Genomic DNA, 27,916 nt, shown 5'->3' on the forward strand with positions numbered 1-27,916 from the left:
CATCCGCTTACCGTATCAACTAACCAGCATCAGCATAGCACTGCAGCCACCATGATTCATAGGGCTACACACCCTCCTCGGTCTTCCTGGTCGCAAAGGTCCATTGTGTCTACTGTCTAGTCAGCACAGCACAGATGCACGATGGCTTTGGCTCGTTATCCGTGCCACGGTGACACCATCTGGAAAATCTCCCCATTGTGTTTTAGTGTCCGTGTCCCTCTCCTCCTCCCTTCCCTGTAAGCAGGGCAATTCGGAGGCCGGACGGCTGGATCTCAGACGATGACCTGCAGGGTTGAAACCCCCCTAAAGCACAAGGGGGCACTGCGTTGGCACGAATCGTACATGAAATTCCGCTCCTGCTATGAGGCCAAGAAAAAAGGATCCTGAGTCCAAGGGACATACATATTAATAATGTCCAGTGAGAATGATACATCATGCACCTCGTAGGGCAGACAAAATGCCCTACGCCCTGCATTATGGACAACCAACTGACTACTCCGTACTGGGTATAACTAACACTTCATCTATCTAACCACCATCTAGGCTAACAATCTTGCACTGACTCACGTCAAGTCCATCTACAGAGTATGTACCTACGATTATACTCGAAATACCGCCAGCATCTCACGCCATCACCCCCAAATCAAATAACTCCCTACAAGATGAAAATCAGTACTAGACTCCGCTACGCGGCTACAGAGTATATGTCAGAATCTTATCGCGCAACTGAAACAGTCCGGTTACTTCCATGGAGAACCCAAAATATGATGGTAGATACTACATACGTAGTAGACTAGACTAAGTAGCAGTCAGTACATACCAACAACCAGTGACCACGGTACAACATCCATACACCCACCCCTAACTCCCAATACCGTAACGAACCGGCCCCTTATTCGGAAGAAGAACCAAGGTCGCTTTTCCACCGTCAGTAACCTAACCTCATTTTGTTACCCCCTGGACTTCCTGACTTAAGACTAAACTAATCGTCCCCACAGAATAACACTTTAGTCTTTAATGACCGAACCCAAAGCAGAACCCATATTATTATTCGCTCGTCATTCTTTCCCCCGACGCACATCTGAGCGGAAGGCAAAACAGGACCCTGCCAATCTCGGAGCTATCAACTGCACACAATTACCTCCGTGCAGGGTAAAATATTGGTTGTTGCCTATCTTCCAAGGGGAGAAGAGAGGAGCGGAGTTATTCTCTACCTCTAATTCTTACCCACCTATCAGGTGGCTAACTAATTTAAAATGCCGAGACTTGTTTACAAGAAAATAAAAAAAAAAAGGCCAAGGAGAACAGGAGACTAGGAGTATCTAGTTGGACAGGTCCTGTCTGCCAAGGAGAGGGAGTAATTGGTGGCATCCGGTGATTCCGCTCGTACTCGTTTTGTAGGGGATTGTTTTGGGGGGCGATCAGACCTTCATGCTGGGTCACTTGACTAGACTTTTTTCGGGGCTGCCAAGCCGGTGTCCCATGGGTCACATGATGTATACTCAGGGTCTTGGTTTTCCTTTGGTTCGGTCATTTCATAAAATATTTCCGTTTACCAATACTCTCCGTATTTAAACTTATGTTCAATTCATTACTGCATAGCCGAATCAATGTGCAAACCATAACTATACACTTCCCATCACCTGCTGTAACCTGGCCATCTGCCAGTATTTACCCTCCAGTTGCATCAACTCTTCGTGCGCACCTTTTTCTACAATACGTCCATCATTGAATACTAGAATCTCATCGGCATCGACAATCGTCTTCAGTCGATGGGCAACAGCGATGACCGTTCGCCCGTTCATCACACGTTGAAGTGTCCGCTGGACTAATACCTCTGAGGCCGAGTCCAGTGCAGAGGTTGCTTCATCAAGTAAACTGACAAGAATTAGGACCAATTAATTACAATCTCTATAGAGAGGGCCCTTACAGAATCTTTGGCTGACATAGCAGCGCCTTTGCAATGGCCATGCGCTGGCGCTGGCCCCCGGACAGGGTCGATCCATTGGCCATAATGGGAGTGCTTAACCCTTGAGGAAGTGATACCTGACGTGAGAATTAGGATTTTCAGACTACATAACAAGGAATATGAGGAGTTGAAGGCGCCTACCACGAAGCCGGCCAGCCCCACGTCCTCCAGAGCGACCATGATCTCGTCGTCTGATACAACTAGCTCACCACTCTGAAGGCAATCGCGTAGGTCCTCACCAACTAGACAAGGGTTTTGGTCGACCAGCGCTAGGTAACCTCGGTAACTGTTGAGGTCATATCTCTCAATGGGCATACCATCTAGTGTGATTGTGCCAGATTCACCGGCGTAGAAGCGCTCCAGCAGATTTATCACCGAACTCTTGCCGCTGCCAGTAGCACCAACCAGAGCAATGAAAGCACCTGCTGGTGCGTTGAGACTGACATCGTTCAATGCAAATTGAGATTGATCAGTTGAATATCTGAACCTAATACCTCGCAGCGAAACATCTGTAGTATTACTTGGCACGTCAGCATTGCCATTATTCTGTTTTCTGTAAGGGGACAACGTTTCGGCTCGCACCAGCTTCTCCAGTCGAGCAGCAGCAGCTTGAGAGCCTGCAATATCAGGAGCCTGAGCGAAAAGTACGGACGCAGACTGAGATCCCCACATCGTGGCTGCAAAGCAGATGAAGAACTGTTGGACATTGTATTCGCCAGTCGCGATAAGGTGTGTGCCGCCGCACCAGAAAACGAAAGCGATGCACAATACCCGGAAGGAGGTGGTGAACGCATATGTCGCGGCAAACATGAACCAGGTCTTGCGTGAGCTGTCTCGGTGGCTTTCTCTTTCGAACGATGCGCTGATGTTCTTTTGCAGACCAAGGACCGTCACGGTCTTGATGGCAGAGAGGGCTTCATGTGCAATGGCCACAGCACTGGTGTCACGCTTTGTGTACTTCTGTACTCGCTCCACAATGTGGTATTGTAGGAAGCTGGAAGCAACTACTAATGGGACCATTGCTGTCGCGGCAAGACCAAGCTTCCATCCAAAGATGCATCCGATCGTGATTCCTGTCGCCAGCATCACAATGCTTTCGGCCACAAGCCCCAGTGATGTTCCCGAGACACCAGTGATTTGCCGAGGTCCTGATGCAAGAAAGCTGACCAATGCACCGGTCGAGTGGTCTTTGTCCTGGAAGAAAGGGAGGTCGTTCGCAATCAAACACTTGAACAACTGCGAGCGGGCTCGGAGAACTAACTGCGATGTGGACACGGCAAAGCAATAGCCCCGTACAGAATAGAGCATGAATGCGATAAGGCCGAGGGTAAGATACATGTAGGCCCAATATTGTGTATTATGTCCACCGGTGCTGAGGCCCGGATCAATCATTGACATGATCCCGTTACCAAAGAAGATCGCCTGAACCGGGTATGTTATTCCAGCCAACACGCTGAAGCTCACGCCAGCGATCGTGTAAGGCAACTCTGGTCCATTCAGACTCCAGACATACCTTACACTACTGCTGGGTGGCTGTGCTGCTGTTGGGCCGTTCTCTGGTATCTCCATATCATCAAAATTGAGTAAGGTATCCTTGGAGTGTCCTTCATGAATGCTTAGTGAGTGAGGCGTATGATTCATAAGCCTGTCGCCCTCTGGTCGGTGGGATGGTCCAAGTGCTTGCTGCCTCACTAATTCTCCGTACACTGCCGATGTACTCAGTAACTCTGAATGGGAGCCTTCACCTAGAACCTGACCGTCCTTCATGATGATGATCTTATCGGCATTCTGGACTGTCGACAGCCGATGGGCTATTATCATGGTGGTTCGCCCTGAGGTGGCATTGTCCAGCGCCTCCTGCACTGCTTTTTCGCACTGACTGTCTAGTGCAGCTGTGGCCTCATCCAGCAACAAAATCGCTGGTTGAGAGATGATTGCACGGGCAATAGCAAGACGTTGCTTCTGACCCCCTGACAGATTTGATCCACATGCCCCTATTATGGTATTGTACTCATCGGGTAGACTAGGAACAAATGTGTGGATCTGAGCTGTTTTGGCCGCCTCGATTACGAGTTTTCGTATTGCATGTGCGTTCATTCCCTGCAGTATTGAATCAGTATTCGAAACTGAGAGCAAAAGACAACGATTATGGGGCACCTCAGCTGCAGCTTTGGGAAGTCCATATGCGATGTTGTCGTGTATTGATGCACGAAACAATGTGACGTCCTGGCCAACATATCCAATCTGCGACCTTAGCCACGAGACATTCATGGCATCAATCGGCACGCCGTCGAGCATTACCCGGCCATTGGATGGTCGGTACAGTCGTTCTAAAAGAGCGAATACGGTTGATTTCCCAGACCCGGATGGTCCAACAAGCGCTACAGTGTGCCCGGCAGGCACAACTAGATTGACGCCTTTTAAGACCTCCTCTTCAGGCCGCGAAGGATACGCGAAGCGTACATCCTCGAAGCTGATTTCCCCTCTGACCTGACTGTGCGTCACCCCGGTACCTACAGAAGGATCTATCGGTGATTCCCTCTCAATAACTGAAAAGACGCGGCTGGCGGCCGCGTTGGCCTGGGTGATATTGACAATAGATGGCAATGCCTGGCTTAGCATGCAACCCGCAACAGCCATTGCATACAGGATAGTCAGAGCTTCCGAAATAGTGCAACGCCCTTGGCGGACGAAATGATCAGCTTGCCAGAACTTGGCCATCATTAGCAGGAACTCATATGACTGGAGCAAGAAACTGAGAGGAGACGATATACATACTCCTAAAGCATTCGCCCAGTGCATAACCATAAAAGAGCCTGCAACAAGTACTCCAAAAATGAAGCGCTCCCGGAAGTCCAATGCCGCTGGCTGTCGCAACGCGTCGTGATACCTTTTACCGTACCTTTCCTGGCTTCGATAAGCAATGACACTTCTCATGGCGCTGAGTACCTCCTGGGCCAAATTGTCTGCTCTGACATACTGAGCCAGACCAACTCGCTGTGTTGCACTTAGAAACCCCCCCATCACCCCGATAAGTGTAAGCAGGGCAATCAGCTGAGAGATCATGATGCCCGCAAAGCGGCCATTCTGAATAAACGCACACGTAATAGCAACCACAAAGCCAGACAACCCCGAAAGAAGCTCACCCGCTTTCTGCGAGATACCAGCTTGGATTGGCTTCATATCTTGGTCCATTTGAGACGTCAGCTCGCCAATCCCAACTACATCGGAATAAGCCATATTCTGCCGCAGAGCGGAAGCGAGATATCTCTGTTGAAGCTGGCGCGTGATTTCCTCTCCTATAGTGTTGAATCCAAACGTGCTGATGGCCGTTGTGACTAGAGACCCGATTGCTGCGTTGCTGAGTGTCAGATGAACAACAGATTAAGCAAAAGTAGCTCTCGAAGTTCTATTCATCTATCTACTTACCGATATACACCAAGTAGAGCGCGAGATGCTGAACACGATCTCGGATTTCATCTGGCGTATTGTTGTTGTCTCCGGTGATAAACTCGCGTGCGAAATTCCCGTACACGACTGTCACTAGGGGCATTGCTGCGCCCGCGGCTATGGCACAGCATGCTGATAGGAACAGCAGACATAGCTGCGATGGGTTGGCGCTTCGGTAGATGGTGAAGAGATTGGCGGTGCTGATTGTGATCCCGACCAAGGAAGCGGAGTATGCATACACTAGACCGAACTTCCAAGACTTGGTCTGCTCTCTATCAAATCCCGGTCCAATTCAAAGAAAACGACAAACGAGTAGATAGGCTGTAGATATGCTACGTGTCTCGTGCGGATTCACTAGTAAAGCCCCTTGTTGTCTTCGATTCAGGTGCCTAACTATTCCCCGTCGCTTTGAGTACGTAAGGGGGCAGCACTACTTGGTAGCAACTAACTAGTGTGCTGCATCATGCAGTTTGCTCGGTTAATTGAATCAGATGGAAGTCGTAGCAATGGCTGGGACTTGTCCCGATTGAAGAATGTCTTCATGCTTAATTTGATAGTATCTGCCACAATTCTTGAGTATCGTCTCTCCACCCATATTTCGGTAATCTTGGTTTCATGCAGCAGCTTTTCTGCATGTTTACTTCATGGAGAATAAGACAGGTTGGAATGTTTATTCTTGATTATGGTACACAGTTATAAACCTTATCTTGGGTCTGGACACCTGTCGGCCATGCTGGAAAAGGAACTTTAACCTACATCCAGCTAAACATCGTTTAAGGTTGCGTTTGCTACGCTGCAAGTATGTACCGGGAACTGGTCGAAAGTTTAAATTACTACTAACATAGCATTGCACCAACTGTCTGTGTACATTATCTTCAAGTACTCCGTAGAGTTCGGTAAAAGCGCAGACGCATGTCACAACCCTCTCGGGCATGTTTTATTGTCTTGCCCAGAATGAGCGCGTTGTGTACAAGCTGCGAGCAAGCATCATTGACGCCATTGGATTGACGCCTCCGACGTGGGGACAACTCGGAATGCTGCATTATGTCCGCTGGGTCATTCAAGAAGGTTCGGCACCCTTTTGGCTATTTCAATGACATCATAAACTAACATCCTCGTCAAGCGACGAGACTCTTTCCCGCAGTTGTCTTCAACGCGAGGGTAGCGAACAAGAATTCGGTCCTGCCAACTGGAGGTGGAGCTGATGGTGACGCGCCGATTCTTGTTGTGAGAGGAGATATTGTGTTTTTTTCTACCTGGGCTAGGCATCGCTTGGGAAAGGACTTTGGTGAAAAGCCCGAGGAATTCCGTCCGGAACGGTGGGAACAGCTGAGCGGAGACATGGCTGGCTATATCCCGTTCAACAAGGGTCCTAGAATCTGCCCTGGCCGTAAGCTCCCGTTCAGCCAAGCTGATGCGCAAGATGAACTTACTAACAGAAGTGCAGAGCGTTATGCTATGATCGTACTCACCTACATTGTGACTCGTATATTTCAAACCTTCTCGACCGTGTCAGATTATAACACTAAGCCATGGACGGAACGGATTAGCATGACTTTCGAGAATGAGAATGGGGTGCTAGTTGGGCTTAGCTAGGCTTCCTCATAGATATGTAGTCTTCTTGAATTAATGATTTTCTGGCTGGTGAACGAAAGAGATTGTCAATGAGAGCTGGCTTGTGCATTGATGGGTTTGGCCGAATGGCATGAAGACTGCTGAAAAGCGATGGCTTACTGAATGTCAACATGGGAGGACCTCAAAGCTCGTCAGGTGACTATGATTAAATAGACCAAAAGCGACTACTATATAAATGACACCAAATGCTGGAAAAGGCACAATACTATCCTGAGAATAATAGCACAGCCACTGTGTAACCCCAGCTACGCAGTCATGACTGCAACGTAGCAATTTTACGGCCACTAAGTGTCTTTCTTCAGCCCACCTTCACTTGTCCCGAACACAGGAAACATTTTCCTCATCATCAAATCCTATCAAAGCAGTTAGTACCTCATAAACTCTAGGTAGATGGTCTACCATAGCAAACAAGAGAAGGAGACTCACCACACCCCACTGTGGCAATAGCCACAGTGCCCATCGAGCAGGAACAGCGCCTCCACCAACCCACAGCTTTCCCGACTCCTTCCTTTCCACTGCCTGAACCACCTTAGCGGCATACGAATACCTATCGACGCCGCTATCCTGCAAGCTTCCATCGCTCATCTTCTGAATAGCATCCTTTGCTCCAATGTAGTATGAATTCTCGGGGACCCGGCGAGGAATGTAATTGTCGAAGAACTTAGTCTTCACACCACCAGTGATCAGGGTAAGGGTCCGAACACCCAGCGGAGCCAGTTCCATACGCCAGGTCTCGCTGGCGCTCAGGAAGGCCGCTTTTGAGGAGTTGTACATGCCTTGAGTAAGGTAAATTAGTCAGAATCTCTCAAGATCTGCGGCTATTTGACTAATAGAGGATTGGACGTACTCATGAACACGAATGGAAGAGCTCCATTCACTGATGTATTGTTCACAAGACAGCCTTTTGACCTGATAAGTAGCGGAGCAAAGGCCTGCGTCACGGCTATAGGCGCCCAGAAATTCAAGTCGAACAACTTTTTGCCCTCTTCTATTGAGGTATCTAGTGCGGGCAGGATAATGCTGCTTCCACTGTTGTTTACTAGGACGTCAAGCTTCCCGCCAGTAGCTTTCGTCACCTTCTCCACTGCATCAGAGATGGATGTCGAATCCAGCACATCCAGGGTGAGGACGGTGGCGTTGGGAGAGTTGGCGAGAGTCTTGGGGGCCTTTGAGGGGGTGCGCACAGTGACAAAGACATGATAACGGTGATCGTGAAAGGTCTCAGCCAGGGCAGCTCCAATGCCTCCATCGGAGCAGCCTGTGATGAGAACTGTCTTTCGATCTGTGGACATGGTGCGGATTCTGGAAGAGGTGAAGAGCATTAGACTTGTCCGGTAATTAGATACAGAAAGGAACCTACCATGAGAGACATCAGGAAGGGGTATTTATCTTATTTTCCAAATTCCCAAGAAGGATAATAGTATAGAAGATATGGTGTCACCAAATGAATCCAGCGGGAAGTAGTATACCAAGACCGGTGACTATACCGGAATGGGCAAATGATATTGAGGGCAGGGCCACGCCATGTGCAAGCCATCGGTTCCTGTCAGCATCACCAGCTGACAAACCAACCATAAAGGCCGTTCTTCTCGCTCTTTCCAAGTTCCTGTTTGGGTAAATGATATCAAGACCCTGAACACCATCTTCATTTCATGATTTCACATCACAGCCAGCGCCTCGACCGAGCTCCCCGTTCCACTGCTAAATCCCGCATACAACTCGAGCTACCTCAACCCGACCATGCACTTTATTGTATCAACAGATAACAAAAAACCCGACAAAAGTACCCGTCGACTCATCCGAAGCCATGTAATGCAAGGCATAAACAAAGGGCGGCCTCGATACGACCGACGGAAAAAGCCCAGCCCGATACAACAGGATCAGCTTCAATCACCACAATCAACAGCAGTCTATCAAGACTCCAACATTATTGCATCGACTAAACTAGTTGTGGAGCCTGATTCATCCTTTGCTCAATTCGCCGTCCAAGTGGACTCCCGCACTTTCGCTGATATACTACAATGCAGGTATCCCTGATCCTATTCCATCATCATTCAATGCGTAGCTAATGCGAATAATCTGTAGTCGCCAAAATATCAATGCAAATGTTCTTCCCACTTGGGTTTCTGATCGAATTCGACTACAGGGACAGATCCTGGTTCCATGACTCCATCCGCTCCGATGCCGCGTATCTGCATCTCACTGTGTCCGCATCAGAGGTCTTCACGGGCTCGGTTCTCGGTCGACAGAATGCCGACGAAGTACTTGCCAATCGCAGGACCATGCTACATTTCGCAAAGGGTGTGCAGATCCTTCGTGAGAGACTAACGGGCGTCGATCTCCAGACAAAAATCTCCGATTTCACCGTACGAACCGTCCTAATGCTGGCCATGACGGCGCACCTTATGGGCGACTCCGAGGTCGCACAGAAACATATGGAGGGAATTCGAACAATTATGGATCTTCGCGGTGGCCTGCGCTTATTTGAGAGCCAGAAGATGCTCATCGAGCTGTTCAGGTAAGCCAATCGTACCCCATAATAACCCATTGGCAACCTTAACATCATGCAAATATATCCACATGTAACTTAACTCACCATCATTCACCAGATGGGATCTAGGCCTCGCCCTCCAAAACAACACCTCGCCCATATTCTTTAGAGACACCTTCCTCGAACCACTCACCCCATTCCCTACCATTCTCAAACCCACCACTGATCAGATCAACAACCCCTCCCTCCCCCAATTCCATCTAGACCCAGCCCTTCTAGCAGCTTTCCACGTCCTCCAAAATTTCTGCTCCCTAATCAACACAAGCATCGCCGAGACCCCCCAACGCCGCCTTTACCCAGATATCATCCCCTCTACCCTATCCTCTGTAATGTACCCTCTTCTCCAAATGCCCTTCCCCATGCACAGCAACAACGAAGCCTTCCGTCTAGGTCTCCTAACCTTCTGTCATCATGTCTTCCTTCAATGGCAGGATAAGACACTGCCTTTTGTATTCTTCCCAGCTTCGTATCAACCTTGTCTCCTGTCACTGATGGAGCAATGTCAACATCATCAAGATGATGATGATGACTCCTCAGCGCTAATTCTCTGGCTATTGGTGGTCGGGATCCTTGCGCTACCACCGCTGCCGTCGTTTTGGGACACGGATCTCTGGCTGAAGGGGCGTTTGCGGGAATGGCTGGTAAGATTGGAGATCAGGACGTGGGAGGAGATGCGAGAGATCATGAAGCGGTTTTTGTGGATGGATTTGATGCATGATCTTGCTGGGGAAGGGGTGTTTGGTGATGTGTTGGAGGTGTAAACGTCGTAGTATATTGTGTCTTGTGGGAAAGAGGTACTTACTACTACTGATTAGGACTGGGGAGTTGTTGTCCACCTCTTTTCTTTGGGAAGGTAGTGAGTGGGTGAGCTGGACTGAGAGTACCATGGAGGATCCATAATTTTACTAGTTCGTGGCTATCAATCTACTGATAACTAACACTAGGAAGCATCATATGAGAAGATCAAGTAAACTGCATGTGCAAAGATACCATATTCTGTATTACCAATCATATACTTTTCAAGCAGGTCTATCCACATCGCCATGGCGTATCTCTAGTTCTTTGGGCCCCTGTTTAGTTTGCTTCCGCCGTTTGACCAGGCCATCATCTTCGGGCAGACCACTAACAAACGGAAAGCAAGCCACTGAAAGGGGAGATCATGTCGTTCTACATCACAGTGCCAACATCCGGCCAGAATAAAGTAAGGGGAAGAAAAAAAGGATATAATAAAAGGAATCCGTAATAAACAACTGAAGGGGTTCAACATGATTGCATTGTTCGTGACCACGTTGTCATCAAGCTGTGATCCCACAGCTGGGCTCACCGTTATCTACCAGTCGAGCAAATTTACTGCTCAGCGGGCTTCTCACCCTCGGCCGGAGCGTCCTTCATCTCAGCGTCGGGCTTCTCCTCGGCCTTCTTAGCCTCCTCCTCGGCCTTCTTGGCGTCCTCCTCGGCCTTGCGCTTGGCCTCTTCTTCGGCACGCTTCTTGGCGGCCGCGTCTTCCTGGGCCTGGCGCTCGGCCTCCTGCTTCTCGCGGTAGCGCTGGATGATGGGTCCGGCAACGAAGCGGATCTCGTCCAACTTGGCCACGTAGACCGACTTGGTGGTGTCCTCACCTTCCTCGTAGAGCCAGTCCTAGACAACTCATTAGCTTCTGTAGTACGACAAATGGGAAGAGCGTAGTGGAGACTTACCTCAAGGTCAGTCAGCTTAGCCCGCAGCTTGTCCTTCTCCTCCTCGTTGGCGAACTCGGAGTAGACGCCGTCAATCTTGTCACGCAGCTCGTAGATGCTAGACTCGAGCTCGTTCTTCTTCTCGTCGGTCTCGGCAATGAGCTTGTCCTCCATGTACATGGAGTTCTCACGCTCAGTCCAGGCGTTCTTGAGGGACTCATCGATGGAGGTAGTGCCAGTCGAGATGGGGAGATCGCCCTTGCGAACCTGCTTCTTGACCTTGCGGGTCTTCTTGGGCTGCTCACCATCCTTACCATCGGTGTCCATGGCCTAAATTAGTCGTCAGTAATCGGAACATTTCCCAAAAAAGAAACTGGAGACTATCACTCACATCACCCTCCTCGGGAACGGGCTCCTCAACTTCCATGTCTTCAACGTAGTATCCGGTCTCCAGGTTGAGGATACCGTGCAGGTTCAGACGAGCCTTGAGCTTGCAGATCATGAAGTCGTCGTTGGCATCAGCCTTGACACCCTTGACGGAGAAGCGGCCAACCCAGGGGTTGACCTTGCCGGGCAGCATCTCGGGCTTGGCGTAGCGGGCCTCGAGGTCGAAAGGCTGCTTGCGGTAGAAGGTGAGGATCTTGGTCGAAGGCATGACGTTGCCCCGGTTGAAGACGGTCAGGCTGGTGTCCTCGTCGGGAATGTCGGCAGACTGCTCCCAGGTGAACTCGATGGGGTAGTTGACGATGTCGTGAACGGAGAAGTCACGCACACGGAAGACGGGGGAGAGAATAGCACAGCTGAAAGCACAACCGCGAGCAATGGCCTCGTCCTGGTTGAGGGTGAAAGAGAGGGTCTTGCCAAAGAACTTGGAGACGGCGTCCTTGATGGCGGGCACACGGGTGCAGCCACCAACCATCTCGACGAAGTCGATATCCTCGGGCTTGAGCTTGGCCTCAGCCAGGGCTTCCTCGATGGGGGCGGTGACCCGGTCGAGAAGGGGCTTAACCATGATCTCAAGCTCCTCCCGCTTGACGATGGAGCGGACGTCGACGTCCTCCATCAGAGACTCAATGCTCATGGGAGCGGCAGGGTTGGCCGACAGGACCTTCTTCATCTTCTCGGCAGCGGCCAGGGTACGAGACCAGGCCTTGGGGTGAGTGCGGACATCGATCTTGAACTTCTCCTTGAACTCATCGGCGAAGTGCTCGGTCAGAGCGCGATCGAAGTTACGACCACCGAAGTGACGGTCGTAGGCAGTAGCCTTGACGTTGAGCTCACCCTTGCGGAACTCGACGATGGAGGCGGTGTAGTCACTGTGGCCGATATCGACGAACATGACCCGGCGGGGCTTCTCCTCAGGGCCAGGGAGGTCGAGCTTAGTGATACCGTAACCAAGAGCGGTGGCGGTAGTGTCGTTGATCAGGCGGAGAACCTTGAGACCAGCGATCTCACCAGCATCAAGCATGGCGCGGCGCTGGACATCAGTGAACCAAGCGGGAACACTGATGGTGACGTCGGAGACAGGAAGCTTCAGCTCCTTGGAGGTGATGTCCCGGATCTTGGTGAGGTACATGGCGACCAGCTGAGTAGCCGAGAACTTCTCCTTCTTTCCGAGGTAGCTGACCTCGACACCGGCCTGGCCATTGACATCGCAAATCTGAGCCGTGTTGTACTCCTGCTCGATCGCAACATCGGGGTCGCTGAATGCGCGGCCGATCAGGCGCTTCAGGTTGCCGACGGTGTTCTTGAGGTTGGAAGTCTCTTGCGTCTTGGCGGCCTCACCGAGAGCTCTGCAGCGGGCATTGAAGCCAACAAGGGAACTGTATGGGAAAATACCAGTCAGTACACGGTGGTGTCACAAAAGATACAAGGCTAGACACCTGATATGGTGTCGACATAAAATTCGAGACAAGTAAAGAATGGGCGCACTCACGGAGTCTGTCTGTTGGAAACTTCGTTGGTGATCTGTAGGCCATCACAATGGACCAGTTAGTACTGATTTTGGGCCCGATAAGAGAAAATTGGGCAGATGGGAAGAGTGACGCACAATATCAATACCCTTGTTACGGGCAACACCAATCTTGGTGCTCTGGGCACCGAAATCTATACCGACGACAGACATTGTCTAGATGAGAAAGAGATAGAAGGAAGGTATAGAGGGGGGGGGAGAAGAGAGTGGGGGGAAAAGAAAAGAGGAGAGAGGGGGGAAGAAGAAGAAGTAGAAGAGTGATGAGAGGATGAAAAGGGAAAAAGTGGAAGATGAGACTGAGGGGGAGAGGTTGGGGGAGGATCCAAAGGCAGAGAAAAGAGCGAGACGGAGGGGGAGAATTTGCACGGCGAGAAGAGCAGGACCCGCCACTAAAGCTCGCGGGCGGTGAGGCGTTGGTTTCCACGTCAGTCCCTTGGACTATAGTAAACTTATCAGGCAGATACTAGGCACAATTCGATGGGTTCCACTTGGGAAAAAATATAGAGGGGATAATTATGCACTAGGGGAGATCAATGCAGAGATATATATAAACCGCAGGTGTTCCCAGGTCGGAGGATTCCAGAAATAAATAAGGAACCTGGCCCTCACAACCATCCCAGCTCAGCTTCACCGGCTTCTTTGGGCGCTCGTCGAACCTTCTGGCTGCTGCTCGACGCCTCCCACCTTTCACCGCTTCCCTTGTGCCGGCAGATTCCTGCCTGACCGCTTTGGCGGGGCTTATCGATAGTTCAGAGTTTTTTTTTTCTTTTTCTGTCGCTGATTATTCATCGGGTGCATATCTTTTTGGCCACTCCCTCTCCATATTTGGGTTGCATGGCGTTGCATGGTGCTCTATAGTAGATATATCTCGCTTTTGATGTTGACGGATACTGCAGCTGGGACATCGGTATCTTACAGTTCAATTTCTTTGACAGATGTCTGCCCTGAAGAATCATTTGGCCATCGTATGCCAATCATCTGCCATGCTCGATAGCGCATTCGAGTCGACTTCACCATATGCATCCATGACCTCAGAGGAGAGTTTGAATCTGACCTGAATTGATGATGCACAAAAATAAAGAAGGTATCCGAATACAAAGGATGTGAATAAACAATGCATCACAGGGCATGACTGAACGAGAGTCGAGTAATTAGTTACATATGTGTGTTCAAGACAGGCTCTCCCCGGTCACCCTCATACTGCTTGCTGTAATGATCCGATGCAGTCCTTACACACTGCCTTGCGGTTCAAACCATTTGTTCTGGTTGCATATATCTCCTCTTCTGCCTCGGAATCCTGCTACGCCGCTTATATTTTGGCTGGGGTAAGTGTTCGTGGGGCGGAGACATGTTCCCAGGAACTGCTCTAGATTGTCGCAGCCCTGATTGCGGCACGCTTGAAGGCACATGGGGGTCTCCGCTCGGGACATCGCTCCCTGACTCAATAGTATGCAATTCATACGCCCGGTTGCCTTCCGGGTCCTCGCTAGCTGGCACATACAAGCCACGCTCTCCACCGTCTGCCTCTGTGTGTAGAAGCCCGGTGGACTCCTGCGCCTGGCGACTAATGCAGAGCTTGGCCCGCTCCTCGGCGCTCATCAGGGTTTCCACGTGCTGGGGCAAGGAAATGGAATTGTTTCCAGAGTCGGATGTCGCAACCGAGTCAGATGAGCAATGTGGGTGAAGGCCGACGCGAGGCACGTCTGGAAGGGGGGTCAAGTATTTGGCGAGACTGATCCCCAGGGCACCTTGATAGTCATAATACCGATCTGGAAGCTGTGGCGCAAATGAAAGGCGACCATTGACCTTAGATGACGGGCGGATTGGAACGCCTTTCTCTTCAGTTTTCGTTCGAAAGGTATCTACCTGAACATTTAGCTCATCCCCTTGGACCCTAGCTTTCTCGACCGCTTCCTCTGGGGTAGTATGCTCATCAGCTTTGGCTGCGTCAGCTCGAGGTCCACCCCACGTTCGCTGGCCTGCAGTAAAGACTCCATACACTATGTAGAGCCAATTGAAGAAAGGATTGAGGAAGAACATCAGGGGATAGAGCCAGGCTTTAAAGCGTTTGAGTCTTATCCCGAAATAGACCATGAGGATGTAATTGAGTCCCAGCGAAACTGCAATGAAGCCAACAGGCAGATTCTTAATCTTGCTGGAAGTTGTGATGATGGATATTACCAGAATGAAGAATAGCAATGCCGTTGTCCGGATTGTGTTTTGCATGAAGCGCACCAGACACAAAAGTGGGTAACGTTTCCACAGTCTCACATCGGTCAGCATGCACACTTCGTTAGTGATGTAGCCAAGAAACCAACGTCGCCGTTGTTTAAGCAGGCTGCAGAAGGTCTGAACCGCCTCTGTCTTGCAGAAAGCACTAGTGCACATCTGAATCTGATAGCGTTCGATCGCCCCAATCATGAACAAGTGCGTTAACCAGCGGTCTTCACCTAGGTGACACTTGCCATAGTCGAAGAGGTCCTCACACTGCTCTGCTTTATCCGCGAAGTAGTATCGCGCCATCTTGCGGAATGCTGAGAATCGTAGGATTGTCAGTGCACCCGGAAGACAGGTTACAGCGCCGCAACCGGACTCCACAGTACGTTCAACAAGCTGCCCATGAATGTATTCCATGTCCTGTAGAACAGTTATCAAGGAATTCCTTTCTGTGGTGGAAGTGATGATTCCTGTCATCGCTAACATATTATGCTGACTCCCGGGTTTCAATTCCATATCGTACATGAAGTTTTGCAGGCAGAGTCTGTCAAGAATGCAATCCGAATCGATAAACAACAAGAATAGGTCATCATGATGCTTTAGATAGTCGGTATAGACCTTATCAATCAACTTGAAGGTTTGTTTCTGACAATGACGTTTGCCACCGTGTTTGAATCTTGACACAGTAATCCTTGCTCCTTGATATGTCACGTCAATGCTTTGCGGGTAACTTTCCAGCGAAATCGGAATTCCAAGGTGATTGATCACTTGGAGATAAGGTTCGTCGATGTTGCATCCGTCGTAGGATAGAAAGACATGAATACAATAAGTAGGATAGTCACTATGAACCACCGAGTCAATTGCCTTGATCAAAACGTGGGGATCCTCCTTGTATACTGGCATGACGATGACAGTTTTTGGTGCGGTGCGGTCATCCAAAGCCTCCTTCACCCTCTTGGTTCGCCCCAGAGAAGAAATCACAAATCTATTGACGCAAAATAGCCAGGGTATGATTAGAAGCGCAGAAAAAGCCCAGAATGCGAACCATTGAAGTACCGACACGAGCTGACGAGGAAAATATTGCGTGATCTGAGGTGGTAGTGGAAGAATAGCGATCATCACTGGAAGAAATATTCCCCTAGGGTATGTTATAATATGTCCTTTCAAAAACTTGCGCTCGCAAGCTCACCTGCACAATGTGATGAGAAGGGCCATGATGACTGCGAGAACTCGAATACTCCAGTGATCAGCCTTCTGGTATACTTTGATCAGGCAGTAGATAAACGCAGCAAGGAAGAGGAACCATTCCAATAGCGCTGCAAGCAACAATGGTCCCAAGATTGAAATGTAAATGATCTAAGTCCATGGTAAGCGTACTCGGTTTTCAATTTTGAGGCTTCAAGCCTACATCTCTGGTAGGCCATGCGGCTAACACGTCGGACGATGGTTCTCCAGCCATGATGGGGCTAGCTGGCGCTTTCTTTCGGCTTTACTAGCTTTTCTCTGCAGGTTTCTATATAGTTAATGTAATAAGTCAACCGCTTGTAAATAGTTGTAGAAGGCGTCCGAAGCAAGCCGTATTTGCTGGGAAGCAATGACTCTTTCGTATAACCCGGACAAAGAGAGCTTTTTTCTCGGTCGCCGTGGAGTCCAGCAATTATCAACATGCCTTACTGATGAGGGTCGATCTTGTTAGCTTGTTCCTTGTTAGAAGTGGGATATATGCAAACGTCACATTCTAGCATACCTTGGAATAATGCATGGCATATTGGCTCAAATTATCGGCTATTGAGAACGAGACATTGGCACAAGTCCTGTGATGTAATACAATGTGGTATATGGAAGTATACCCAATGAAGCCCGTTTCTCACCGAGATATTATGTTGATGACATGATACCGAAGGAAATATCAGGCTGGGGTGTAAGTATGAGAAAGGTTTGGGTGCTGACAGCTTGTAAGGCTCCAGCGGAGCTGAAATCGAACGGAAAGGGCAGGTGCTCTTAGTCCAAGCTGCAATACTCCATGCCTCTTCTGGGAGCCTGCCGGATGCTTGTTCTACCTTTCTGCGTTCTATTTTAGCCCAAGAAACTTTGATCTGAATCTTTCGCCTGTTACACCCGGATTTTTTGGCTCTATTAAGCAGCAATAATTCATAAAATGCCTTCTTTGATAACAAGAATCAATAATTTCCAGAACATACATTCTTCAGTATTTGCTTCTTGCATAACTGTGCACAGCCCCTTCAATCTAGTCAGCGCCCAACAGGCTGCAAACCGATTCCATGAGCTGGGGGGTCACGTTTCGACTGCACAATCTGAGCAGCATCCCCCTCAAGCAGACCCTGAGCGACCAGATGACGAACAAACTCCATAGTCCACTCTTGACACCTCTTGTTGGTGGTCTGTGTACTTCAGATTAGAGCACAGGCAGTGAGGCTTTCCGTTCTTACTCACGTCGTTAACAGGTGCCATGAAATTCTCACTGACACGAGGGGCCGGTATCTGACTGGCTGCGATTTCAAGATCATCCCTCGGAGCATGGTCTACAAACATACTACCTTCTCCTGAAGAGTCCGCAATATGATGAGTGTCGACGTGTCCGAGCAAGACCGTCTCATATGGCTCTTCGTTTGAAGATAGTGAGTGATTCCGTTTGAACTCGAGTTGGTAACCCATCATAGGCGCACCCACGACGTGTATCGAAGTACCTATAGTGGAACAAATGACCGATGGAACAAAGATTGAGAAATGGGCACGCTGGCTCGGGCTATTTCGGGATAATACGAGGTATATTGCTCTGGAAGGCATGATAGTAGTATACGATGGAGTAGAAGAGCAACAACTAGCGGTTGGAACGGTTTAGAGTGCTAGGCAGGATATCGAAGCCAGTCTACTCCTTGGAAGATACTCAACTTTCTCTTTTGGGGAAGTTCTACTGACCGCCCGCGCTTGGAAGCTCGCCAGGCAACAACAGTAGATGCATGTCTGATTGGTATCTGCTACGGCGACTGCCGTCCGTTATAGCGGCACGCCACATTCTCTGCGATTTTCCAGGTACAGATCCAGACGGTAAAACAAAAGCCTGAGCACCTGCTGCAATCTGGCTTCACTTTTGCCCCAGAGCACTCTCACCCCGCTAGGCATGATATGTGAAAGGTAGTCAATGATGTTAAGAAACACAGTCGTTCTTCTAGTACTTCCTTGGAGAGGTAGACCGGCTACTTTCCTAAAGCGGCCAAGTCAGCTGTTTGCGCCACACACACACAGCCGCCTTTCTGCCTGAGGCGAAAAAGACAGTTGCTCCGCCGCGGCGCTCAGAAAATTTCCCCCGCCGCGCATTAATTGGCCTGGCCATTTTCCCTTTCGCATCTGGAGCACGTCTTTAAATTACTTGCAGGTGTCTTTTCCCGGGCGACTCCTCTTTCCTGCTTATATTTCTATCTTGCGCTCGCGCATTCTAGGTAAGACTGAGTGCCCTGCTTGCTTCCTCCATTCTCCGCATCGCCGTCGCGCGGTTCTCCGTCCATCATTGGCCAAATCGGTCCGTATCATGGTTTTGACGCGGGATTGCACCCTGTCCTCACATTGGACTCATCGCCTGTGGCTCTCAGCTTTTCACGTTGTATAGGGGTTACTGACTGTTATAATTCAACTCTAGTATAGACGCTATAAATCAATTTCCCCCCTTATCCCCTTATCCTCCTACAGCACAGCTCCGTGACCATGTCCGAAGAGCAAAAGCCCGTCGCCCAGCCCAACGCTGAGGCCGAGAAGGATGTCCAGAACGTCCTCGCCGAGCTGAAGGGCGAGAACGAAGTGCCCGCCAACGATACTGAAAAGAAGGAGACCGAAGATGCTGAAGAAGCCCGCATTGTCGAGGCCGCCGCCAAGCTGGGCGAGAAGTCTGAGAAGGCTGAAGAGCAGAAGGAATCCAAGACACAGGAATCTCGCTACGACAACCGGGGTCGCGAGGGCCGCTTCAACCGCCGCAACAACGCCAAGTTTGACCCCTCCACACAGCAGGTGACGGATGACCCGGTCCAGATCCGCAAGCAGGTTGAGTTTTACTTCTCCGACTCCAACCTGCCCATGGACAAGTTCTTGTTCTCCAAGGTTGGCGGCAGCGCCAACCGTGCCGTTCCTCTGGAGCTTCTGCACTCCTTCAAGCGCATGCGCCGCTTCCAGCCCTTCAGCGCCGTTGTTGAAGCCCTCAAGTCGTCCGAGACGCTTGAGCTGACCGATAACGATACCTCCGTGCGCCGGAAGACGCCCCTTCCGGAGACCGTGTCGCAGACTCACGACCACAACGTGGTCAAGGTGTTCGAGGACCAGGCCATGAGCCGTAGCGTCTACGCCAAGGGTTTCGGCGACGAGGAGCCGACTACCCAGCTTGACATCGAGGCCTTCTTTGCCCCCTACGGACCCGTCAACGCCATCCGTCTGCGTCGTGCCTACGACAAGACCTTCAAGGGCAGTGTGTTCGTTGAGTTCGAGTCGGAGGAGAAGCAGAAGGCTTTCTTGGCTCTGGACCCTAAGCCCCAGTGGAAGGGACAGGACCTGCTCATCAAGAGCAAGAAGGATTACTGCGACGAGAAGGTGCGCGAAATTGAGGCTGGCCGCGTGAAGCCCAGCGGCTCTCGCGGACGCGGTGGCTTCCAGCGCGGTCGTGGCCGTAGCCGTGGCCGTGGCGGAAACCGTGGTCAGGACAACCGTGACTGGAGGGAGCGCCGCGCGGCTGACCAGAAGAACGGCTTCAACGACAAGAAGAGTGAGCCCAAGGAGGAGCGCAGTGAGGTCCAGAAGGATGCTCGGTATGTATTCTCCCTTATCCCTCCATACACATAACCGTCCTCCACTCGCCTATATCATCAAACAAAAGTATGTATGCTAACAAAGCAAACCAGCGGTGTCCCCATTGTCCAGAGCACCGCCGAAACCGGTCAGAAGCGTGCCGCTGAAGACGAGGCGAATGGCGACCATCCCTCCAAGAAGGTCGACGCCAAGGAGTAAACGAAATAACGTCATCTAAATCAAAGGAAAAAAAAAAAAAAGAAAAGAAAAGAAAAGTTGCAATCCAAGCTGTCTATCATCAGGAACAACAGTTTGCTTATTTATTCGTCGTTTCGAAAGAAAATGGGAATAAGGGATGGGATACAAAAAGCATGACTTTGGCTCGAATTACTACCCCCGGACTTTGAAGACCATAGTACCATAATGGCGTTTTATATTTTCATTGATGTTTTCTTTATTAGGATTATTCTTATCTCTCGATATCCTTGCTTCGGTGAAAATCAAATTCAAGACACTCGGAATAGGATGTTCTAGATTTCGTCTTTGCCGCTCGCTCGTTCAATTTCCTTTTCTTGGGCAGTAAGTAAACCATCGTACTATATCCACTAAACGAGATTGCGACTGTCACAGCGTGAGATTCGGATGTTCAACAGTAGCGCTTTTTCGTCGCCTGTGCTTTCTCAGTAATCCAGTACGCTACTACTTGTGGTTCCCAGACCTATACTGTTTTCCATGTAGAATACTGATGGAGTGCAATGATTAACGGTGCACATATATTCAACTACTGCACGTAGATGACGGTATCATATGTAAAATCACCACTATTCCAACAATTTACCCGCGGTTTCTCATTTCTTCTTCTTCGTTTTATCCACGACGTCAATCCACTGCGTCCTCAAACCACGTCTCACCAACGCCGTCTCCAACGCGCGTCGCTGGTCTCCCTGGACAAGCACCTCCATGACGCCCTTAGGCGCGCCAGTAGCCTGCGTCACGCTGGTGCTGCTAGCACACTTCTTCTGCAGCTCTTCGGCCAGAAGACTAGGGATGATGCCGAACACTTCGAGGTTCCAGACCTTGGTGACGGTCTTAGAGCCGGTGCGGCGTTCGAGGACCACGTTGACTTTGGGGGCGGCGCCTGCTTTGGGCTTCACGTCAGAGAGCGTTTGGCCGGGTCGGAGGATGACGTAGTGGGCTGTCATGAGGGAGTGGTCGTCGATGAGACGCTTGAGGAGGCCGTCGCGGGTGGTCTTGCCGCGGGCGAGAGTGCTCTTGTCATCGGCGGAGGAAGACGTGAAGATGGTGGCGAGAAAGGGGTTGAGGGTGATGATGCGTTTGTTTTTGGGATCGATGAGCGGGGGGTTTTGGGATTGGATGTATTGGTCGAGGTGGGTCGAAATGTCGGTGTATTTATAGTAATTGCTAGGGTGGGTGCTGGATAGGGCAGGGAATATGGTCGGGGTGAGTTTGTTGGTTGGGCGATATAGAGTTTGAACGGTCAGGGTTTGACCGACTGAGGGATCGCCGCTGTCTGTAGATGCGGACTTGGCGTTGTTTGCTGAAGCGACAGGTTTTCCTGCGTTCTCGACGGCATTCTTGGATGGAAGCCTATAAGGGACGAATTCCTGAACACGACGGTCATTGAAGTCCACATCGAGGATGACGGTCTCCTGGCCGTTGCGGTCTTTAGACTTGACCAAGCGCTGCTTGTCCAGGTATTTGATGAACTTCTTGACGTTCTTCCAGCTGGTCTTCTTGATCTGGTAGTACTGGGCTTGCTTTGCGGTGTATATAGGTAGGTGAGGTGTGATCATGTTCGATATCAGAGCAGATGGTTGGACGGGTAGAGATAGACCGTGATTGGTGGCGGAAGGATTATCTTGCTTGAGCTTGTAAAGGGAGTAGAGGAAGGCCTTTTCGAAAGCCTCGTCAATTTCTCCAAGCGGTCAGTATAGTGACACTCTTATTGTATTGAGCAAAACTCACCTTTGGTTGTGGGCTCCTTCTCTTCAGCCTCAGGTGCCTCCTCCTGCGTATCAGGCGCATCGTCCGATACTTCCTCGCCTTCAGTTCCTTGAGCCGCCTCTTCACCACCTACTTCCAGGCCCTGCACACCCTCCTCAATCTCTCCTACATCTTCTGCCTCTTCCAATTCATCATCCCACCCCTCCAGATACTCTGGCGCAGGCTGACCCGGCTTGGAAGACGAGCTCCAAGCCCATAACTCATCGCCTTCCCAGTGCAGACCTCGAACGGCATGTCCCTTCGTGCCCTGGACCTCGCCAAGTGCAGATATGTCAATCTCGCACACGCCGACAAACAGCGGTACCGTATGTCTATTCAAGCTAGCAACAGCAACCACTGCGCCCTTGACGGCACGCTCGTCGAAAGGCGGATCATTGGCCAGACCCGGAGTCATCAGGTCTGCTCCTCCGTGCAGTTTCTGCATGACCATTTGGGGAGTATGAAGCAGTGGCACCAGGTCTGGGTTGTGCCAAAGTGTATAGACCGTAGGGTAGAGGCGTCCATCGGCGCCGGGGCCGTGGTCAACTCTGAACCACAGGACCCTTTCATCGGCCCCCGGATGTGTTCCAACATACACTGTCCCTTGTACTTCGCGGAGCTGAGGTCCGGCGGTCGTAGTAAAGCGTGCCGTCAGGCTATTCTCGGGAAGTAGGCCATTTCGAATGGAGGTGAGGTTCGGCGCCGTTGGGTTGGATGTGCCTGGAGCTGAGTCGTCGCCGCTGGTTTCGACTGGTGCACTTGGTGGGACCTCGATCTTGTAATCACTGATGATCTGATCAGCAATCTTACGACGGTCGGACGACCGCAGGGGCGAAAGGTTTTTGATCTGCGTTTGACTAGCATGAGCGACGTGCTCTAAAGGAGCATTTGACCTTGTTGTGTTGTAGCCGATCCCAGGGTGCGGGGGAGGGGTAACGTACCGTGGGCTTCTTCTTGAACATGATGAAGGAAAGAGGGTGCAGTGCTTCGGTGGACGACAATCAACTGACAACCTAATCCATGCAGCCCACGCCAGCAGATATGGAGAGCACGGGAGTGGATAATGGGAGGGAGAAGCTATTCGGAGAGCTGCTGAGGGGACGAACGAATGGATTTGACTACCGCAACAACAATCGCCCGCGTGGTCCCCGCTTCCGAGGTTTCAACACATTCTACGGATACATCATCGAATATCATCGTCACCAGCAATCGAAGCATGAACTTCTTGAAAGTGCAAGAGGCCACAAACCTCCACTAAAAGCACAACTCGGGTTCCTGTCGGGCAGCATGTGAAAAACAATGGTACCTGCCAGAGCGCCCTACTAAAACTTCCAGGTCAGGCCTGTTGTATACTTCGCAGGTACCCAGGTAGAGCCGAAAGCACAAAATAGAAACCTACTCACCAGTGTTCATCTCAATCGTAATGATAATCACAGAAGCTATCATTTATCCCAGAGTCCGAATAGGCATAGCCCGCCTCGACCGGCTCACTAGTATCTGCCTCGTAGTCTTCGTAGTCGGGGTAGTTCTGGTCTGCCTCATAACCTTCATATAGATCGTGATAGAATTGAACTGATTTTTCCTCCCAATTCTCACAGTCTTGAATATCCAGTTCTGTTTCCCAGTACTCTTGATACACCAGACCGGGCTCACCACATCCTGCTTCTTGATCCTCGTAAGGCTCCTGGTATCGTTCCTGCTGCTCAGCTTCCCAGTACTCCTGGTCATACCGTCTCATGGTGTCTAAAATCTGACTCGCTTCACCGTAGTCCTCGTGGATGTACGGCTTCAATCCATGAGATATCATGAAGTCATGCATGTTGTTGAATCCAGCTTCTTTGATCATCCGAAACTGACTCTTCTCATTTGGGGGAGTGTCATCCGGTTGGTGAGAAGCGACCTGCGAGGACGACATGACGTCTTGTGGAGCTAGAAAGGGAAAATATAAACGGAACTCTGAATGGGACAATATGAGAAGGAAACTTGATGGTGACGAGAGGTGATATTAGTACTAGTTCTTCATAAGCAAGACAGTGATCTACTATGTAGCAGTACCTTCCATTTTGGGCAAAAGATCAGTCACGGGGTGTCACCATGATCATTGAAAAGAAATCTGCCAATACCGGTTGGAGAAGGCATTGGCGATTATCATTTGAGCCATGCTCAGCAAGCCATTAATGCCTTTCCTATGACTGTCAACGATTACTATCTGTCACTTACCAACGACCACTGAGGGTCAGTTCTATGTCTACTGCAGATACAGAGAATGCGACATAATACTAGACGTGAATGGTACAGTTAAAAGTCACAGCTCCAATATTGATATTTTATAGGTACATAAGTGGATACCCGATCCGAAGCGAAAAGAGCATCAAACGGCTAGAAGGCTCGTGTAGCCGTCGGATAGAAACAAGAAGGAATGTCTATATGATCCGAACTTCCACGTCGGGCTGGGCGCTTAGGCGCTGATGTCACGGGCGTGCTTCTTCTCAGTGACCAGCCAAGAGAAGGTCTCCTTCAGGACGCTGAGGAACTGGTCGGCACTCAGAGAGCTGAAGTAGCTGGTGAGGTTGTCGCTGGAGACGGCGACGCTGGAGCTGCTGGGGGTGGAAGCAGCGGCGCTGGAGCTGGGGACCGCAACATGGGTCTGCTGGGGGGCGCTGCCAGTGACAGTGACCTGTACAACGTCAGTCGAAGTCTGGTAAGCAGTGGCGACAGCCGTCTGAACGGTGGTTTCAACATCGGTGACAACGGCAGCAGCAGCAGTGGTGGTGGCGCTTACGGCGGAGCTAGTCGCAGCAGCAGCACTGGTGGTGGAAGCGCTGGAAGTAGAGGCACTGGAAGTAGTAGCGGCGGCAGCGGCAGCAGAGCTGGTGGAAGAAGCGCTAGAAGAGCTGCTAGAGCCAGTAGCGTTGTACATAGCAGGGCCGGGGATGTCGTAGGAGCTCAGGCTCTGGTAGATGTTGACCAGGATACCCGCGTCGGTGTCCTTGTAGAGGGCTTCACCCTTGGTACCCGAGTAGGTGGAGCTGCCACTACCAGTGACCTTGAGGTTGAGACATTGAGGGTAGTTCTGGGCGCCATCCTTGTTGCCAGCAGAGTGCAGGGCAATGATCTCATGACGCAGGACGTAGTTGCCAGCCTCAACAGTGGAGGGGATGGTCACGGTCCAGCTGTTGTTGTTCGAGATCAGGTTGTCGGTGGCCCAAGTTCCAGGAACTTCGGTGTCGCTGATGAGACCGCTCTCGTCAATCTTGAAGAACTCGAGGTCAGTCTTGGTGACATCGGAGCAGTCACCGTTGCAGTTGGCAAGGTAGGTCAGGACGGGACCGTGGTGGCTGGAGGGCCAGTCAGTCCACTGGAGCTCGACAGTGCCACCGGCCTTGACTTCAGCGGAGATAGCACCGGGCTTAGCGCTCTTGTGGCAGATGATGTCAGGGTCCGAGTATTCAGAGCCATCGACAAAGCCAAGGTCAGTGGCCTCGGTAGACCAAGCAATGGTCTCCGGAGGGTCACTCTCGTAGGCGTAGGAGGTGACGATGTATCCACCGTAGTACTGGCCGTCGACGACAGCACCAGACACATAACCGTGGCCAGCAACAAGGGCGGCCGAACCGAGGACGATACCAGCAATCTTAGCAACAGACATTTTTGCAGGCTTTGGGTTAATCGACGCACAGCGTGATCGTGGGTAAGAGGGACCGGTTGGGAAAGAAAGAGTGACGAAGCAAATGGTCTTCAATCAATGAAGCCAGGAAAGGAAAGTAAGAGAATGGATGGTTCTAAGACCCCGGGAAAGAAAAGAATGAGAAGCTGATGAGGAGGAAAGGAAGAAAGGTCGAACCAAGACGTGAGTCCAGCGCCTTTATATAATGCTAGCCATGGCCGTAGTTCTATCAAGGTCTCCGCCAAAAGCTCAGACCAAACGGTTTCGAACCAGGATAAATGAAAGGTTCACTCTCCGATAGCCATGCTGCACTTGAATTTCTTGGCAGCTGTCAAGTGCCCACTGACTACAGGGCCGACTGAGACGCGGAATTGATTGGGATAGGGTCCTCGCAGGCGGAGAGTCTGGGATTGATGAAAAGCAGGCCCTAGACCACAGACCACAAACACGCCGGTAGGTTCCAGAATTGGAGGACGAGACACCCTTGCAGGAGCCAGTGACTACTTGAGCATTAGCGTTGTCCCAATAGGGGAGACGGAGAAGCGCCGAATAGGGCCCAGCGGATTTAGCTACTCACCAGAGCAGAAGAGTGGACCGAATTCCGGAGGCCGTCTGGCCGTCCGGCGGCAGTCTGCGACATGGCGAGTTTCAACGTGGAGCTATTCTGGCTCCAACTCCGCCCTGCCAAGAAATGCCATTTTTGCCAGTTCGCCGGAAGTGGCTTATTTAGGTTATGTCAGTAGATAGTTACAGATAGTTAACTACCTAGAGAAGGACTTTTGTCACTCTCAGGGTGGATGAAAACAGGGAACTTCGAAGCCTGAACGACGTACTTAGTTGTTACCACGGTCAGCTAACTACTACAGTAGTAAGCGATCAACCACGTGTGCACTAGTCCCTTTTCAGTCCTCGTTCATCTCACTCAACTCAGTGGCTTTGTACCCTTTCACTATCGGAGCTCCTCCATGTAGTGTATGAAGAGTGGCAGGAAAACCAGCGACAAGCTTGGATCTCAAGTGGCGGGTCGCAATAATGCCACCTGCCCCCCAAATGGAGATGGTGCCATCCCCGTCACATACATAGTGAATTAGTGATGATAACTGGGGCCGGGGCCCATCCGACAATTAGATTGAGACCGCCGATTTAATTGCAGGGAGGGCCGCATCAGACTTGGTCTTGGCAGTGGCATTACGGAGTAGAGGCAAGCATCCATCCCGTGATGGATTCGTTCAGTCTTGATTAAGGATTCCCCTATAGTTTAAGCTAATAAGCAATAGCCCTGTATTGATTGGGTGCAGCCAGCTTCCGCTGAATGCATCGGTGTGGATTGTCGGCTAGTCCGTGATTTGAAGATAGCACTCCGTACTTTGGTGGCCGTACGGAGTAGATGCTCCTTTCGATAGGACCCTGAGGGTCCACGCGCTCCATGCAGGGACCGCTATTGCTTCTTGAAGCGCCCGACTTCGTCCAGGAGCACAATCCCTTACTGATTCCCATGATCAGCTTTTTGGGGGGGGGGGGTCTAGACGCTCACTGGTGGCAGTCTGTTACTGGTAGATAGGTGGGACTCTGATCCCAGTTGTTGCGCCGTTGGAGTCCTCAATCCGAAACACACCCATTGGCGGAGTTCGCTATCCACATGTCCCAGCGACCAACCAAGCTTTTTACCACAACGGCCGACTGTATGCTTGTTTGATAGAGGAGGGGACTCCTGTGGAATCTTTCTTTTCCCGCAGATCCCTCGTACCTTTCCAGGACAAGAGTGTTAGTTACTGCTGATGATATAACGGACGTCTTGTCCTCAAGTAGCTGCGAGTTCCTTTGTTGGGACTATGGCTGTTTGCCTGAAGTATACCTGACTTAGATTAACTTCAGCCCCAAGTTGAGATACCTGGGTTAGACAAACCGTAAATAGGTTTTCTGCACCTGGTTTTAGGCTTATGACTAGCGAGAACTTCCTATCGTGTATAGTCAACCAGCCATT

The 27,916-nt window shown here is 50.6% G+C and overlaps 11 protein-coding genes across 11 annotated transcripts; 3 read left to right on the top strand and 8 right to left on the bottom strand.

Moving 5' to 3' along the window:
* Nucleotides 1–1,565: 1,565 nt before the first annotated feature.
* On the bottom strand, nucleotides 1,566–6,151 carry ASPBRDRAFT_73979 (ABC transporter ATP-binding protein; the record flags this gene model as incomplete). Its single annotated transcript, XM_067629236.1, has 6 exons — nucleotides 1,566–1,878; nucleotides 1,931–2,046; nucleotides 2,111–4,681; nucleotides 4,748–5,322; nucleotides 5,399–5,551; nucleotides 6,139–6,151. 6 exons carry the CDS (start codon nucleotides 6,149–6,151, stop codon nucleotides 1,626–1,628), a joined length of 3,681 nt encoding a protein of 1,226 aa, XP_067480908.1. The 3' UTR covers nucleotides 1,566–1,625.
* Nucleotides 6,152–6,351: 200 nt separating this feature from the next.
* ASPBRDRAFT_205871 (uncharacterized protein) lies at nucleotides 6,352–7,015 on the top strand (the record flags this gene model as incomplete). The annotated part of the gene is made up of 3 exons (XM_067621759.1): nucleotides 6,352–6,487; nucleotides 6,543–6,809; nucleotides 6,867–7,015. The coding sequence occupies 3 exons, from the start codon at nucleotides 6,352–6,354 to the stop codon at nucleotides 7,013–7,015; spliced, it is 552 nt and encodes a 183-aa protein (XP_067480909.1).
* A 159-nt stretch (nucleotides 7,016–7,174) lies between these two features.
* On the bottom strand, nucleotides 7,175–8,377 carry ASPBRDRAFT_41350 (uncharacterized protein). The gene is made up of 3 exons (XM_067624544.1): nucleotides 7,902–8,377; nucleotides 7,481–7,830; nucleotides 7,175–7,407 (listed from the first exon to the last, which is right to left on the bottom strand). Exons 1-3 carry the CDS (start codon nucleotides 8,344–8,346, stop codon nucleotides 7,339–7,341), a joined length of 864 nt encoding a protein of 287 aa, XP_067480910.1. The 5' UTR covers nucleotides 8,347–8,377; the 3' UTR covers nucleotides 7,175–7,338.
* Nucleotides 8,378–8,866: 489 nt separating this feature from the next.
* ASPBRDRAFT_53803 (uncharacterized protein) lies at nucleotides 8,867–10,366 on the top strand (the record flags this gene model as incomplete). The annotated part of the gene is made up of 3 exons (XM_067627126.1): nucleotides 8,867–9,077; nucleotides 9,140–9,572; nucleotides 9,664–10,366. The coding sequence occupies 3 exons, from the start codon at nucleotides 8,867–8,869 to the stop codon at nucleotides 10,364–10,366; spliced, it is 1,347 nt and encodes a 448-aa protein (XP_067480911.1).
* A 97-nt stretch (nucleotides 10,367–10,463) lies between these two features.
* Nucleotides 10,464–13,406, bottom strand: hsp88 (Hsp70 chaperone Hsp88; the record flags this gene model as incomplete). Its single annotated transcript, XM_067628844.1, has 5 exons — nucleotides 10,464–11,243; nucleotides 11,303–11,611; nucleotides 11,673–13,104; nucleotides 13,218–13,249; nucleotides 13,332–13,406. The coding sequence occupies 5 exons, from the start codon at nucleotides 13,404–13,406 to the stop codon at nucleotides 10,953–10,955; spliced, it is 2,139 nt and encodes a 712-aa protein (XP_067480912.1). The 3' UTR covers nucleotides 10,464–10,952.
* Nucleotides 13,407–14,143: 737 nt separating this feature from the next.
* Nucleotides 14,144–17,400, bottom strand: chsD (chitin synthase D). Its single transcript, XM_067624545.1, has 5 exons — nucleotides 17,342–17,400; nucleotides 17,218–17,255; nucleotides 16,879–17,143; nucleotides 16,660–16,826; nucleotides 14,144–16,608 (listed from the first exon to the last, which is right to left on the bottom strand). The coding sequence occupies exons 3-5, from the start codon at nucleotides 16,927–16,929 to the stop codon at nucleotides 14,502–14,504; spliced, it is 2,325 nt and encodes a 774-aa protein (XP_067480913.1). The 5' UTR covers nucleotides 16,930–17,143; nucleotides 17,218–17,255; nucleotides 17,342–17,400; the 3' UTR covers nucleotides 14,144–14,501.
* ASPBRDRAFT_41355 (uncharacterized protein) lies at nucleotides 17,245–18,355 on the bottom strand. The gene is made up of 3 exons (XM_067624546.1): nucleotides 17,925–18,355; nucleotides 17,672–17,872; nucleotides 17,245–17,534 (listed from the first exon to the last, which is right to left on the bottom strand). Exons 1-2 carry the CDS (start codon nucleotides 18,276–18,278, stop codon nucleotides 17,723–17,725), a joined length of 504 nt encoding a protein of 167 aa, XP_067480914.1. The 5' UTR covers nucleotides 18,279–18,355; the 3' UTR covers nucleotides 17,245–17,534; nucleotides 17,672–17,722.
* Nucleotides 18,356–18,885: 530 nt separating this feature from the next.
* On the top strand, nucleotides 18,886–20,480 carry ASPBRDRAFT_64356 (tRNA maturation protein LHP1; the record flags this gene model as incomplete). The annotated part of the gene is made up of 2 exons (XM_067628465.1): nucleotides 18,886–20,281; nucleotides 20,375–20,480. Exons 1-2 carry the CDS (start codon nucleotides 19,194–19,196, stop codon nucleotides 20,478–20,480), a joined length of 1,194 nt encoding a protein of 397 aa, XP_067480915.1. The 5' UTR covers nucleotides 18,886–19,193.
* Nucleotides 20,481–21,109: 629 nt separating this feature from the next.
* On the bottom strand, nucleotides 21,110–23,227 carry ASPBRDRAFT_194597 (putative RNA binding protein Ligatin/Tma64; the record flags this gene model as incomplete). The annotated part of the gene is made up of 3 exons (XM_067620768.1): nucleotides 21,110–22,197; nucleotides 22,248–23,112; nucleotides 23,207–23,227. The coding sequence occupies 3 exons, from the start codon at nucleotides 23,225–23,227 to the stop codon at nucleotides 21,110–21,112; spliced, it is 1,974 nt and encodes a 657-aa protein (XP_067480916.1).
* Nucleotides 23,228–23,453: 226 nt separating this feature from the next.
* ASPBRDRAFT_512211 (uncharacterized protein) lies at nucleotides 23,454–24,249 on the bottom strand. Its single transcript, XM_067626689.1, has one exon. The coding sequence runs from the start codon at nucleotides 24,178–24,180 to the stop codon at nucleotides 23,680–23,682; it is 501 nt and encodes a 166-aa protein (XP_067480917.1). The 5' UTR covers nucleotides 24,181–24,249; the 3' UTR covers nucleotides 23,454–23,679.
* Nucleotides 24,250–24,723: 474 nt separating this feature from the next.
* Nucleotides 24,724–25,914, bottom strand: ASPBRDRAFT_28874 (lytic polysaccharide monooxygenase auxiliary activity family 9 protein; the record flags this gene model as incomplete). The annotated part of the gene is made up of 1 exon (XM_067622570.1): nucleotides 24,724–25,914. One exon carries the CDS (start codon nucleotides 25,912–25,914, stop codon nucleotides 24,724–24,726), a length of 1,191 nt encoding a protein of 396 aa, XP_067480918.1.
* Between the last annotated feature and the right edge of the window lie 2,002 nt (nucleotides 25,915–27,916).

This window comes from Aspergillus brasiliensis (assembly GCF_001889945.1).
Source record: "Aspergillus brasiliensis CBS 101740 unplaced genomic scaffold ASPBRscaffold_4, whole genome shotgun sequence".
Classification (NCBI taxonomy): domain Eukaryota; kingdom Fungi; phylum Ascomycota; class Eurotiomycetes; order Eurotiales; family Aspergillaceae; genus Aspergillus; species Aspergillus brasiliensis.

Excerpts from the sequence above, each read along its gene's own strand:
- ASPBRDRAFT_41350 (XM_067624544.1), bottom strand. The coding sequence starts at position 8,346 with ATGTCCACAGATCGAAAGACAGTTCTCATCACAGGCTGCTCCGATGGA. Across the intron at positions 7,831-7,901 it reads TCTTCCATTCGTGTTCATGA|GCATGTACAACTCCTCAAAA; the intron begins GTACGTCCAATC and ends ACCTTACTCAAG. Across the intron at positions 7,408-7,480 it reads TATTGCCACAGTGGGGTGTG|GATTTGATGATGAGGAAAAT; the intron begins GTGAGTCTCCTT and ends CTGCTTTGATAG.
- ASPBRDRAFT_41355 (XM_067624546.1), bottom strand. The coding sequence starts at position 18,278 with ATGCCTTCCAGAGCAATATACCTCGTATTATCCCGAAATAGCCCGAGC. Across the intron at positions 17,873-17,924 it reads TCATGGCACCTGTTAACGAC|ACCACCAACAAGAGGTGTCA; the intron begins GTGAGTAAGAAC and ends TGAAGTACACAG.
- ASPBRDRAFT_512211 (XM_067626689.1), bottom strand. The coding sequence starts at position 24,180 with ATGTCGTCCTCGCAGGTCGCTTCTCACCAACCGGATGACACTCCCCCA.
- chsD (XM_067624545.1), bottom strand. The coding sequence starts at position 16,929 with ATGGCTGGAGAACCATCGTCCGACGTGTTAGCCGCATGGCCTACCAGA. Across the intron at positions 16,827-16,878 it reads CCGCATGGCCTACCAGAGAT|ATCATTTACATTTCAATCTT; the intron begins GTAGGCTTGAAG and ends CCATGGACTTAG. Across the intron at positions 16,609-16,659 it reads CTTCTCATCACATTGTGCAG|GGGAATATTTCTTCCAGTGA; the intron begins GTGAGCTTGCGA and ends AACATACCCTAG.